Below are 15156 nucleotides of genomic sequence, written 5' to 3' on the forward strand. Positions count from 1 at the left end.
GTCACACATTTCTTCTCCTGGTGTTTAATCCTCTCACAGAAGAATAACAATGACAGTATTTATTGCGTCCTTCCTTTGGGCCTGGCTCTATTCCAGGAGCTTTCTATCTATCAGCTCACTTCATCCTCACAGCAACCAGAAGAAGCAGACGCTATTATTTTACCCATTTTATGGATGAGCAAACTGATGAAGAGCAGTGTTACTTAATGAGCTTTTCTGAGGTCTCACAGCTGGCAGGAACTGTGGCCAGAGGGCACATTCGTTGCCACTGCCCTAGAATGAACTGTAGGCGTGCTGGGGGTACTCAACATGGCACAGTGAAATGACCTTGGCATCTGGAGAATCTGGACTTGGTTCCAGTTTCAGCCTTCTGGCAACCAGCTGTGTGACCTTGAGCAATCCATTGTAACCTTTCTTAACCTCAGTTTGCTCATCCTTGAAATGGGGACAGTGACAATATTTTACTCACATATTGGGGGAGGAAAAAATGTGATAAAGGATGGGAACAGTATTTGAGCTAAAAATAATTCTTAAAAGAAATATGTTATAATGCACAAAAACAACGTAAATTCTAGTTGTTCCTAGTGATCCAAAGAGCGAATGCACAGCCTCAGGTGCCATACAGATGGGGCAGCCCTCACTGATAAAATGTTGCAGGTTTCTGGGACATTTTCACATTATGAAATCTCCAGTGAAATTCACTTTTCACTTTATGAAGCATGAAATATTCATTTTCATTTAAAAAATACTCTCCTTTTAACTATGAAAAGACTTATTACTTAATATCGCAGTTGTTTAATATCTGAGTCCTCAAGATGGGCCAATGGCTGCACAAAGCATGTGGTCCCTTCAGTGCCTGTGTTATGAATTGGGACGTAGATGCTACGTGTGATGGTGACCTGATGTTAACCCATTGGTTTATTTTAAGGCTAGATTTTTTTTGATTTAGGAGTATTTCAAACATGTATAGAAATAGAAATAATCTTATAACAAACCCCCTTTGTTCATGGCCATGGCCAAGAGCTTTCATCTCTACTTTTATCTACTTCCTCCATCCCCCAAATTATTTCAAAGCAGACTCAGCCAATGCTTCTTTCCATTAAACTTGGTTTTGAAATTTGTTTAACTTTTTCATACCATTATAAAGATCGTTTGAGGCGCAGACTTGGAGGAAAGCAAAAATCTGCATTTAAGTAGTTAGATTAATAACTATAACTCTTCCCTGGATGACACAAGAGTGATAGCTTTGTTTGTTTTAATCGGGGTCCCGTTTTAAGTGGTCTTGGAGTTATTATCATCTAGAAAATATATGGTGCTTTAAATGATCATAGTTCTCTGAAACCTTGCCCTAGTGGCAGGAGACAGCGTGATGGAGGGGAGAGGATGCAGGATTCGGATTCAGATGATAAGACCTGGTTCTGATCCTCTACCTCTTATGAGCTCTGAGAACCTGGACACAACTTTGAACTCTGAGCTTGAATCTTCATCTATAAAGTGCATTCATTTGGTAGCTCTTTACCAAAGGTCCACTGTGTGTCAGACACTCTTCTTGGCCATGGAGATATCACAGAGAATAATTCAAAAATAATTTATTTTTCAATGACATTGTATAGATCAAATACATTAATGGCATGTTAAAACCTTTTGCAAACTCTAAAGTAAAATATAAAGGTTACTATTACCTTTATTTTCTTACTCTGCTTTTCACTTGAAAACTTCAGTTCCAAATATCCTAGGCTTATAATAAACTAAGTTTTGAGGAGAAAAATATTATTCATTCTATCATCTCTGTGCTGTCTTGCTGCATTTCTGCTGGAATGGATCACCAAAATTACTCACTCAGTAGATACCTGAGTGCCGGGTGCTGCACCCTCTGCCAAGAGTTTTAAATGAGATCAAGATTTAGCTTCACAAGGGCATGGTAAGATAGGCATTATCTTCATTTTATAAATAAGGAGCTTGGTAAGCGTATTTTCCCCCCGAAGTCCTGCAGGTGGTGAGTGGTAGAGCTGGGACTTTAGCACCTATCTATCTCTTTGTTCGTCTTCAGATGGGAGCCCGTAACCATTTCTTGATCCAGCCTCACTGAAAAAATTGGAGAAATAGGGCTTGGTCCTGAGCCTTTGGAATTTATTCTCTATTAGAGACAAAACTACAGTACAAGGCAGAATACAAAGAGTAGATCGGACAGTGGGTCTGGAAAAGGAATGAAGGTGCTTTTGGCCTTGGTGTGACCTGTGTGCAGGCAGGGGATGGCTGGAGTGAGGGGCAGAGCCAGAGCCTCCCTCATTTCTAATGAAGATGTGAAACGCTAGTAAATTCCATAACAGAGCATGATAGAAACCATCTGTCAATAGCTTTTGAAGACAACCTGAATAATCTCACAGATTCTCCATCTGACCTACAACAGCCATTTCTTGAGAGTCATTGATTCAGATTTCCAAATATGTTGAACATTAATTGAATTTTGTATTTGGTCTAGACAACAAAATTTAAATCTCATTCGAATGATTCCTGTCTTATTGATAGCCTAAGTGTTTACGCCGAGACAAGCATTCGCAATATGTAAATCCTCATGTGACATGCAAACGTGCACAGAGATACTGCCTCGGGGTTAGGGCAACATTGTTTTCTGTGCATGGAGTTTAGACTTTGGAAAGCTAAGATATAGATTCACCATAGCCAGATCTCGAAGGTGAAGGAGGAAAAGAGGGTGTGGCCTCTGAGTATGGGTTGGGGTGTGGGTGGGCATAGTCTTAATCCCCCTGATAACTTGTCTCCTCCTTTGAACAGCACTGTGACAAATCTTAAGAGATTTGGGGACAAACGGACCCAATTGAAAGCTCACTCTATGACCCTGGAGAAGTCACCTAACTTCTACAGAGCCTGCAAAATGAGGATAATACCTTCCATTTGGATATATTGTGAGGATTTTGTAACGAGTGCCCAGCACATAGGTGATTACTTGGTAGTTTCTGATACGAGGGGTAGCTATGACCAACTGTTCATTATTTTGGAACGAGACACACACACAGTGAGTCTCTTCTTTCAGTGCAAAAAAATCTTTTCTAAAATATATATATGTATTATTTACAAAGCTGAAGAAATAGGACACAATTCTGGCTTCTGTCTTTCCCTCCTTTAAAGCAGTATTTAAAGCATTTTCTGTATTTCTATGGCTGTCGTTTTCAATGGCTCCACTAAAATCATAATTTATGAAACCATTATTCTGTTGGACTTTCAGGTGGTTTGTATTCCTCCTTTTTATAGCTGACAATGACAATCAAAAATTTTGTGTGAGTAGTTATTTTACTTGTGTAATTATTTCTATTGGAAGAGTTTCTATAAATGAGATTATTGAGTCAAATGTTATAAATGTTTATGGTGTTCTTGGTACATAGGGTGTTGCTATATTGTTTTCCATAAGGAATGTTCCGGTTTCAGGGTGAGCAGCAGCTTCAGAGTGTGTTTGTGTATGTGCGTGTGCGTGAATTCGTTCACTCAGCTTTGCTACAGCCAGCATTAGATGTAATCATTGAATATTGTTAACTTAATAGGCATAAAATGATATCTTACGTTTTCATCAGTTCGCCTTTCTTTGATTGTTAGTATGAGTAATTTTCCCCGTTTACTTATTGTTCTCATCTACTTGTCACATCTGCTCCCTCTACTACCCTTTTATTCCAAAAAAGCAGCTCCTGTTGAATCTGAATGGGGGGAACATAAGTTGTCCCTTTGTGGCCTGAAAGTTTTAAGGTTTATGTTTGGTTCTGGAAAACTCTGCCGATTCATACATCTTTCTGTAGTGTAATCTTTGTGTTAAATGCATCGTCTGTCCATGGATTGGTGACTCTTCAAACATTAAAATTAATTCAACTCGACAGACTTATTTTTTGTTTTTGCCTCGGAGGTTTTGCTTCCAGGCAGCTCTCAGTTGTAAAGCCCCTACGATTTTTTATATTATTTAAGCATGAATATTATTGAAAAACCTAATTATAGAGGTGATGGTGACTAAGTAAAAATGGGGCCATTGTCCCTAACAAGTAAGGATGAAGCTCAAGTGTAAAAATAACACTGCTTTTCTCCTAGTAACTTGCAGTATTTATTATAAAAATACATTGTGGATGGAGGCCTAGGCTCCAAAGTAAACATTCGGGGAATTCTGGCATCGTTAGCCTATGGGAACCAGTTCTAGTCTTTTGTTGACTTTTTCTCTTGGTTTTCCAGACAAAAGAATGGCAGCCCCACCCAGCTTAATTTTAAACACATTTTTCTAGTTGCCACCACCCTAATTCAGGCCTGTTGTCTTCCTTGCTTCGGCCACAGTCACACACTGAGTGTTGTTGCTGAATGCGGCTGCAGAGGTAATATGATCAAACCGCTTGGTTTTACAAATGACCAAACTGACTGGGAGATGCCCAGTGTCCGCTGTGACCTCTGGACGGTCTCCCTGCCTGGCTCTCACCTTCCTGGCCACCCACACTGCCTACTCTATCAGATTAATCTTCCTGAGGCATGGTGCAGATCATATTCCTTTCCTTGCAGACACCTCCAGTGGTTCCTCCCACTCCCTGGAAGGAAGCCTGGTCAAGGCCTCAGTGGGCCAGGGAGGGTCACTCCCACCAGCCTTTACCAGCTCTTCTCCTGCACCCCTAAATCTTTTAGTTGGGTGGGTGCTTCGTACTTTCCTGCCGCTGAGTCTTCAGCCCAGTTGTTCCTCATTCCTGAAAATCTCTCTCCGGTCCCCCCTGAGTTCTTACTCACCTCCGTGACTCCCATATTGCCCAGCTCAAAAGACCTAGGAAATAATTATTGATTTCAGTACACTCTAATGTGATAGCAATTGGGAGGAACTTTAAAATGTTACCATTCATTGGTGTAGGAGAGACCTGTCTGTAGACAGCAAAGTTTGCTTTATTTTGCTTGTCAGTTTCTCCGTTTTTTCTGCTTAGGTTTCTCTTGTGACTAATGAGGCTCTAAGTTGGTGTGTAAAGGAGGGAAAGCAGTTGACGCTTACAGTGGGGAGTGGGCTCTGATGCTTCTTGGACAGGGCTTGAATTCCAGTCTGAGCCCACGATGCGTTCACTGCTCCACACCTGGCACAGGCTTGGCCATGCGGTGAAGGAGCCTGAATCCAATCGGACATTACTGCTTATGAGAAAACACCCTGGGCAAGTTCCTTAATCACCTCAGTTTTCTCACTGGTGAAATGGCAATGATGGCGGCTGGCCACACGTCTCCAAATAATTCCATGACAATTGTGCGAGACGATGTGTGTGAAAACTAGTTAGTGAACTGTCAGGGTTCTCTTAGTGAACTGTAAGGCTACCTGATACTGACAAGAAGTCATCATCGTTCCTAGGATATGTTGGGGAGCCCATGACAGAGGTGGGACAATATCACCCAGAAATCCTTGAAGTTTTATCAGGAAAATGAAAAAATTGCCCTTCTCTGAGAGGTCAACATTTTGAGATTTCCCCTGCATTTTTTTCAATGGTAGCCATCGAAGTTGTGTGATGTGCAATGGTGCGCAGGCCTTTGTGGCAGAGGGCTCCAGGGTGGGCTTTTGGAGGAACAGAAGATGAAGCTGTGGACCCAAAGAAGCCTTTTCTGTCATGAGTAAGGGTCCCAACTGAATTGTCCCTTAGTTTTACATTAGTTGTCCCAGGTTTCTAGGCTTTAGTTTGGGAAATAAAAAATTTAACCCTGTTGGGTCTAGAAACAGTAATCATGTTGTTTCTGTAACATTATAAAGTTTAGATTTCATCTAGATCTTAGATGTGTTTATTACTATTGCTTCATGAGATTCTTTGTCTAATTACAACTGTCGTCAGTCTTGTCAGATTTTACTCTCAAGAGTATTAGGCAGATTCCAAACAGAGTGTGACATGTGTCTGAACTAACTGGGATAATAGAGAAGATTGCTGCTGCGTCTTAGATGGGGCTCTTCTTTGGAATTACTTGGACATCATAGTGGCCATATGAGGTTCCCTTCTGTGGTGGGTGTAGTCTTTGAGTCTTTGTCTTTCAAGAAAAAGGGAATGGAAACCAACATGTGCATTGCCTCTACTCTCTGTTGGCTATTGCTAGGATCTTTGACAACCATTAGTTATCTAAACTAATCCTCACAATATTTGAAAGATAAATATCCACCTCCTCTTTTTTTTTTTTTTTTTTTTTTTACAGATGGGAAAAAATAAACTTTCAAAATGTTAAATGACCCACCCAAGTTATAAACTAGTGAATAGTAGAGCCAGGATTTGAATCTAGACCCATGTTCTTTCCAATAATTTGCGCTTCTTCTCAGCCTAGGCAGGAGCTAATTAAGGATGTTTTCTTAAGGTCATAGGACCAGGAGAATCCTTGAATGCTATATTACATTGATGAATTAAAAAAAAAAATCCTGATAAATCTTTTGTCCCTTTGCTCTAACATTTATTCACATTTACATTTGGTGCCATGATTATAACACATGGATTAATGATGAAATACCACTTTGAACTGAGTGTGGATGTTTAGAAGACGCGCAACCACAGCTTTTCTCATACGAAATGGGAGGTGATGGTGTGCTGTCCCACAGGCACCTGAAATTGTGTATCTTCTCTAGTCACACAGCTGTGTAGCAGTTGAAGCAGTACCATTCCCAGTCAATAGGGCAACTGGATTATTTAGGGACAATTTTCTACCACTACACCAGGTAGTTTATTTGCATTCCCAAAGCATGCATGATTTGCCCTGGTCAGCAATGACTTTATCTGGTTGTTGGCATTTGACGCGCACTTGTTTTATTGCTGTCTCTTATTATCTTTCATTTTAGTCTCGGGATCAACAGACTTTTTCTGTAAAGGGCCAGATAGTAAATATTTTAGACTTTGAAGCCATATGGTGTCTATCACAACTATTTAACTCTGCTATTGTAGTGTAAAAGACAATACATAAAGGAATGAACAAGGATGTGTTCTAATAAAACTTTATTTACAAAAACAGGTGGTTGGCCAAATCTGGCCCACAGGCTGTAATTTGCTGACTCTCACCTAAACCGTAAGCTCCCTAAGGACCGAGGCAAAAGTGTCTCCTGTGTGGCAGACACTTGCCGGGTGCTGGGGTTATAGTGATAAACATGAAAGATAAGAGCTCCCTTTGGATTCCCTCGGTACCTGACCACGAGGCTGTTTTAGTTTTGTGTGCATGGCGAAATCTCAGGCAGTAGTCTTTGGATGGCCTTGAATGAGTCAGACGCCGAAGAAGCTCCATCTTGTACGACCTTTGAACTTGGTGTTCCTGTTCTCTGTCATCATTGCTGTGAAGCTTTCAGCCCTCGTCCAGTGGCTTTTTGGAAGTCCGTTACTGGGTAGTAGGTGTGAACTGTGGAAAGGTGTGAAAGAACCTTTCATAAGACAACTCTGTGAGCCCCTGAAGACTTCATTGAAAGTTTATTCTTTCCCTAGATCTTTGAAAGTCAGCTATGCGGTAGGCACTGAGGATTCACTGATAGGACTCTGTTCTTAGAGAGCTTGTGGTCTGGTGGGGGAGGCAGATGATAAGTAAGGAAAAGCAAATGTATATTTACAAATCATGGTGCGTGTGAGGAAAGAAACAGAAATGCAGGTGGTCAGGAGGCCAGTGCGAGCAGGAAGAGGAGGGCAATCCCTGCTCAATACCATCAGTGCAAGTGGATGTTGAAGTTGAGACCTAAAGTGTGAAAAACAGCAGCCGTGCAAGGAACTGGGAGAAGAGCATTTCAGGGAGTAGGAAAAGCATATGCAAAGGCCCTGAGGTATGAAAGGCTTTGCTTACTTAAGGAACTGAAAGCAGAGCCCTGGGGCTAAGGAGTAGTGAGGAAGAAGAAGCTTGTAGGAGTGTGCAGAGCTCTCAAAGCTGGGGGAAATTTGGATTTAATTTAAAGTAAATTAAGTAGTGTATTAGTTTGCTTTAGTCTGCTTGGGTAGTCATAACAGAATACCACAGACTGGGAGGCTTAAACCACATATTTATTTTCTCACAGTTCTGGAGACTGGAAAGTCCAAGATGGAGGCACCAGCAGAGTTGGATTCTGGTGGAGCCTCTCTCCTTGGCTTGTAGACACCCGCCATCTTGCTGTGCCCTCACATGGCCTTTCCTCTGTGCATGCACAAAAAGAGAGAGAGCTCTCTGTTGTTTCTTTCTCTTCTTATAAAGACACTAGACCTATAGGAACAGAACCCATCCCATATAACTTCATTTAATTTTAATTACCTCCTTAAGGGCCCTATTTCCAAACACAGCCACATTGGGGGTTAGGGCTTCAGCCTTTGAACTTTAGGGGTTGCAATTCAGTCCATAACACCCAGGAAGGTTCTAAGCAGGAGAATGGCCTGACTCTAGGGACCTTGTGGAAGTTGATTGCAGGAAGTCCGTTAGAATCCACTTGCGGCATTTCAGGAGAGAGATGCTGGTGGTCTGAAGCAGGGCATGGCTGTGAAGGGGAGGAGGGAATGGACTGGAGGTGTGTGTTGGGCAGAAATGACTGGCCTTGCTATGTCTCGTGACTGTCACACAGAGTTTATTTATCTGCATCCCTCCATAACCTGGAAGTCTCTAAGTAGTTCTTGTCCCGGGTCTAGTGCGGTAGTCTGCTCCTAGCAGGTGCTTACGGAGGTTGAGTAAATGCACAGGTGGCTGCAATGTGCTGGAGCGGTGGGAACAGGCATTCTAACATTTCCAAATCCATATTATATATTGTAGTGCCTGCCTTATAGGGATCTTGGTTTAGACCTGGAAAGCTTCCTTATGTTACTTAGGGCTTCAAATAAATGATTTCTTGATTTCTTCCTGGGGGCCGGCCCAGTGGTGCAGCGGTTAAGTGCGCATGTTCCACTTCGGCGGCCCGGGGTTCACTGGTTCGGATCCCGAGTGCGGACATTGGCACTGCTTGACAAGCCATGCTGTGGCAGGCATCCCACGTATAAAGTAGAGGAAGATGGGCACAGATGTTAGCTCAGGGCCAGTCTTCGTCAGCAAAAAGAGGAGGATTGGCGGCAGATCTTAGCTCAGGGCTAATCTTCCTCAAAAAAAAAGGAGATGATTTCTTCCTAATTTTTCTTTGATAGTCCTAAGATAACAGAGCTAAGCTATTCCCGTGTGTCTGCATTACACCCACATACAACAGAGAACTTCCAGCTTAGCTTAGGCTCCCTGGCCCTGCTTTCCAAGTTGGCTGCACAGATCTGCCTGTGGTGGATGTTCGGGCAGTGAGTAGTTGCTTTTGTAAGGCCTTGCTTACTTTGGATCACGTGCTAGTGGTTGTCGAATTCATTCCTTTCTGTTTGTCTGTTTCCTCTCTCAACCTTGGACTGGATCCAGTCTTAACCTGGGAAATAAGCGTGGAGGTGCTTGGCAATAATGAGGACGAAATGATTATTTACAAAAAGTTTCTGTAAAAGGTACTTAATGCCACTGACCTGTACACTTAAAAATGGTAAATTTTATGTTACGTATATTTACTACAGTAAAAAAATGTTTCTATATGGTGCTTTCAGACTTTTCAGTATTTTATACGCCCCTGTAAAGGAGAGATCAGATCCCAACTGTGCCACGGACCAGCTGAGCCTCAGTCTCCTTATCTGTAAGATGGCAGAATAATGTCTCGCAGGGTTGTCCTGCTTGACACATAGTTGGTGCTCAATAAATGGTAACCACTTTTATGGTTTTTGTTTTGAAAGATTTCTGGTGAAAGTTTTGCCTTTGTGGGTTTGGCACTTTTAAAAAGAGTGTATTGAATTTAAATATTAGCTAAAGCATAGATGACAGTATATTACAAAGCCACAAGTAAGGCCATTTAAACATGTGTAAAATCCCACAAAATAGTCATATACAAACCCACAGAAAATTGGGAAAGAGGGAAAATGTTTTACTCTGCAATTAAGAGGTTTTAAAACTGAATATGCCTGTGCTTAATTGTACTCATATTTTATAGTAGTCTCATATTTTACTTCCCAACGAGGGGCAAATGCATTTTTTTTTTAAAGATTGGCCCTGAGCTAACATCTGTTGCCAATCTTCCTCTTTTTTTTTTTTTCTTCTCTCCAAAGCCCCCCCAGTACATAGTTGTATATTCTAGTTGTAGCTCCTTCGGGTTGTGCTGTGTGGGACCCCACCTCAGCATGGCCTGATGAGCGGTGCCATGTCTGTGCCCAGGATCCAAACCCTGAAACCTGGGGCCACTGAAGCGGAGCACACGAACTTAACCACTCGGCCACAGGGCCGGCCCCCGGGGCAAATGCATTTTAGAAGTGACTTTTGGAGATGGAAAAAGCCTAAAGGGATAGCTCTCCACACTGTTCCGTTTGTTATTATAAATAACATTTTTTCTAACTGTGGAAATAATTGTTAACAATAACGATGCTAAGGTTTGAGTACTTAACCGTAGACTGAATACTGAAGCGAACACTTTACATGCATCATCTCCCTTAAAATCATGCTTGGCAATTGTTGAAATTTTGGAAAATGAATAAATATGTATTTACACAGTTGTCAATCATTGGACATCTAGGTTGCTTCTGAGTTTTACTGTTTTATATAATAGTGGACAAAATTCTCTTTGAATATTTGCACATTTCCTAGATGTACACTTGTGGCTATAAAAATTTAGATGTCCAAGATGCTAGATTTTGGTACAAAGCTTGCAAATCAGCTAAATCGTTTCACTCAAGGAAACTTACGCTTGATTAAAATATGTAACAAACTGTAACACAAAAATAGGATATAGAAGATCTCTTTTTTCCTGGGAAATTTTGATAACTGTTGTACAAGTTATTCAGCGTCCCAGAGTTTTGGTTTTCTCACTCTGTGGGGTGGAATAACAATAACGTCTTCACCATGGTGGTGTGGGAAGTTTCAAGGAGCCGATGGCTATACAGCATTTCATGCAGGGCCTGGCGTGCAGTTACCATTAAGTAAATGTGAGCTGCTATTATTAACAAGATTGAGTACACGGCAGAGTGATGCTTATGTAAATAATTCCAGGCTGTATGTGTATTCTCACGAATGTGAGGTATTTGTGTAAATATTTTCCTAATGTAAAAATAACTATGGTGATACTTGTCACTTCTATGCGTCACTTCATACAGTGATATACACACAAGTACGAATTCCAGATACAGGGAGCAAGTGGTGGCAGTTAGGAAAATAGTCTGGAGAGTGCTCCCAGGAAGTCATTAGTAAAATTTGAGGACCTAAGCTTGTATTTAAAATGTATCACGGAGTAAAGGCTCAGAATATTAGCGTTAGCAGAAACCAGATATCTTACGGCAGTAGTTTTCAAACTTTGTCAGCAATCCACAATAAGAAATTCAGTTCCATTAGGATCCACAATGCAAATAAATGTGTTTGTCTGTCAGTTTCATAAAACTTTTTCACCAAACAGTACCACTTATTGCTATGCATGCTGTATTCTGATATTTTATAATCTGTTTCATTTTATTTTAATGTTGGTTGTGACCCACTAGATTTATTTCATTGTACAGAAACCCACAATTTGAAATACTGCCTTAAAGTTTGTATACCATTGTTTAAAAAAAAAGTTTGCATCCATCTGTTTTTTTGTTAATTCTCACCCAAGCATTTAATCAATAATGAATGGTTTTGTTCTTATTTGCATGATAATTTGAACTTTTGGGTGCTATTCACACATATTTACATATTAGTAAGATAATGTTCTGTTGGAAGGGCGTTGTAACCAGGTGCAGGCAGAATTCAACCAAAAACTGGGCAAGAGTCATAATTCACTCTGGTTTCTCTTTCTTTTAAACCAGATAGTTCCAATTTGCCAGCAGGATGGATACAGAAAGAGACTCAGAAACAACATTTGAGGAGGATTCTCAACCTAATGACGAAGTGGTACCCTACAGTGACGATGAAACAGAAGATGAACTTGAAGACCAGGGGCCTGTGGTTGAGCCGGAACAGAATCGAGTCAACAGAGAAGCAGAGGAAAACCGGGAGCCAGTCAAAAAAGGTAACAGTTGCTGGGACCTGGAGCCTCTGTCGGGTCCCTGCGAATCCTCACATGGGCAGTGGCACCGGCCGGTTGTAGATGGTCCAGGAGGCATCCTCTTCTCTTAGGATGCAGCTGGGAGAATGGCTGATGGGCTCAAACAAGTACGTGTCGTCCTCAAGATGTAAGGCTAGTCAACCATACCTGACGAGTTCTACGGAGAAAATAGGTCTTGGTTAGTGTCTATATTTTTAGAAGGGAGTTACAAGGAGGAATTTGCTTGTTACTGCACACAGGAACCTTGGAGTTACCATACCTTTTGTTCAGTCATTTGTGAATATCAAATGGTTTGGGCTCTCTATTAGGAAATTTTTGACGGGTTTCTGCTTGCCGTGAGGGGCCTGTTATACAGCAAACTGTGCTACCTGCCCAACGTCAGGGCAGTTTCAAGACAGGGTCTAGACCAGAGGTCAGCTACCTTTTTCTGTTAGACAGTAAATATTTTAGGTTCCATGGGCCCTATGGGCTCTGTCAGACCTTCTCAGCTCTACTGATGTTTCTTGAAAATGGCCATCGACAGTCCATCATTTAGGATAACAGAACGTACCTTACTTTTCCGATAATACTTTTTTCCCCGTGGCTTCTCTATTTTCATTTCCTACTGGTGCTCCCCCGCTGGCAAACCAATGTGGTCTTTTCTGGCAGCTCTTCTGCTCCATGAGGAAGCAGATCCTTTTCTCTTTGGACCCCAGATTTGCTCTAGATTTTAGGTCAAAAATGGTTCCTCCACAGCCCCTCAAATTCCAGCTAAATAACTTTAGTTTCCCATTCACAGAAGTCTCCATGAAATTATTCTGTTTCTGGCTCCTTAGATGCATCTCTCTACAGGCTCCATCAGAATAACCTCTGGTTTTTTTTCTTGGTTCCCTAAAGTCTCCATCGTTGCTGGTCTGTGCGTCCAGGTCTGCCAGAAGTCTGCTTCCCTTAGGTCACTCCCTACCTAGGCTCTCCTTCTGGAGTTCTGCTGCCTGGTTAAACTGAGTTTTGTTTGTGGGGTGGTTGTTGTTTTTTTTTTTTTTTTTTGAGTTTTCACCTGTAGAAAAAATGACAAGACATGAAATCCAACTTATCTAATGATTTTTCCTGGTCTGGTCAGAGGGTGCCTCTCTTCAGCCGTTCTCTGTGGGGAGGTTCTTTTTTTTTTTTTTTTAAAGATTTTATTTTTCCTTTTTCTCCCCAAAGCCCCCCAGTACATAGTTGTATATTCTTCGTTGTGGGTCCTAGTTGTGGCATGTGGGACGCTGCCTCAGCGTGGTTTGATGAGCAGTGCCATGTCCGCGCCCAGGATTCGAACCAACGAAACACTGGGCCGCTTGCTGCGGAGCGCGCGAACTTAACCACTGGGCCACGGGGCCAGCCCCTCTGTGGGGAGGTTCTTGATGTGGGGGAGTGCATAGGTCCATGTGGGCCCCCTCCCCCTGCAGGCTCTGAAACCTGGTGAGGCCAGCAACTCATGTATATCGTTTGCCCATCCTTGGCTCTCCATGTCAAGCATTTAGAATTATTAGACCTTACTGTGGATTTCTGGCTGTAATGTTAGGCTATTGATTATTAATACTTAAGTGCTTTCTGCCTCAAAGCAGAAGGTACTAAAATCATGATAATTGAGCTAAATTAAAATGGAATCACTGCCAATTTGAACAGGAATGTGGCCTCTGTCGTAACAGGTCCTGGCTGGATATTGTTCAAATGGGGATAAAGCCGAAGTAGCCTGACAAGTTAGCAGGGGAGTTCTACTTGATTGCCCAAATAATGAATAACATGTTTCTTCCTCATTCCTGCCCCCACTGTACTTCTGAGTTTCTTATCACAATCTTAGAATCTCCACCATGTGCGGATAGCTGATGAGTTGGCAGAGAATTGGCTCGGTGGGGTTAAGGTGAACGTTACTGTTGGTGCTCAGTGCCACTCTATCAGATGTGGGATCCAGGATGCAACCAAGGGACCAGGGTTGGTTGTCTGCAGAAATGTCAGAGCAACATGTAGAAATTCTCATGTCTGGTTTTTCTAACTCTGTCTTCACATTCTGGTGCTCAGGGCCCTTTCTTGATCCTTCAGTTTGCAGGTCATATTTCTTGTAGATTTCTACCCTCAGCATACAGGCATTGAGGGAGCTTGACTTGATCTTGACTCTTCATAGTCTTTTCCAGTGGTGGCTTATATTTCTAGAAGAATTTGGTGGTTCTCATTTCTCAAAACCTCTGTCAAATGACTTTGCCTGTGACTTTAAAAAATCTTATTATTCTAACACCTCTATCTGCCCTTGCCAAACACACAGAGGACAGTTAGCAAGTGCTGGAATTCTCTTCCCCCATTCCTACTTCTGCCGTGCCTTCCCCACAACCAATCTGCTTCCTCTCCTCCTCTCTCCCTCCTTTCTTCCTCTGCATCCTTTTTCCCTTCTCTTAACTTTTTTCTCATGTTCTCACTTGGCCGTTTTTCCAGTTAAGCCCAATGTCGCTCTGACTTTTCTTTTTAACCATCATCTATCTGTCTTGACGTTTTACATAAAGGACAGTTTCTTCCAAGAATTCAGTTCTTTAGAACACCAGAGCATGAGTCACTCTGTGAAGTCCCGTTGGGTTGAGTAACACCAGGGGCCAGTGCCCGTTGCAGAAGAGCAGTGCCTAAAAGTGCGTGAACCACATTCATCTCTTTAGCAATACCGTCTTAGTGCAGAAAGTCGGTTTTCTTTTTTTAAAGATGCCCTAACCCAGCTGAGCTTTAGATGTTAAGCAAGTGTTAGGAGAGACCCACTGCAAATGCTTTCTAGTCGAAGGACCTTTACTGTGTGCTGTGAGAATCAAGAACGAGTGTAAACATGCTGTTAGAATGTGCCAGGGAGGAAGAGAGAGGCCCACAGATTTTACCGAAGTAACTTTACCCTTGGTTTACTTTGACAAAAATGAGCGGGAATGTTTTTTGTGCTGTGGGATGAACACTCTCATTTCCTGAACACACTGGAAAAGTATTACTCACAGTGTATTCTGGGAAACACTAGTTCTGCCAGATGCTCCAGGATGCAAAGATTCTATGGTCCCTGAGACCGGAAACTCCGAATTCTATATATATCCTCTTCTTGGAGTTGAAGGTTGTTTATTAGCATAAAAGCATCTAAGAAG

At 42.0% G+C, this 15156-nt stretch overlaps 1 protein-coding gene across 2 annotated transcripts in view; it reads left to right on the top strand.

The window, feature by feature from the left end:
* ATP8B1 (ATPase phospholipid transporting 8B1) overlaps positions 1 to 15156 on the top strand; it is a 111912-nt gene that overhangs the window by 40950 nt on the left and 55806 nt on the right. For both annotated transcript variants that reach the window (XM_070512973.1, XM_070512974.1), the window contains one exon: positions 11793 to 11995. In XM_070512973.1, the coding sequence (XP_070369074.1) occupies positions 11815 to 11995 (181 nt within the window). In that variant the 5' untranslated portion in view covers positions 11793 to 11814. The remainder of the gene's footprint in view (positions 1 to 11792; positions 11996 to 15156) is intronic.

The sequence above is a fragment of the Equus asinus genome, chromosome 7, assembly GCF_041296235.1.
Source record: "Equus asinus isolate D_3611 breed Donkey chromosome 7, EquAss-T2T_v2, whole genome shotgun sequence".
Lineage (NCBI taxonomy): Eukaryota > Metazoa > Chordata > Mammalia > Perissodactyla > Equidae > Equus > Equus asinus.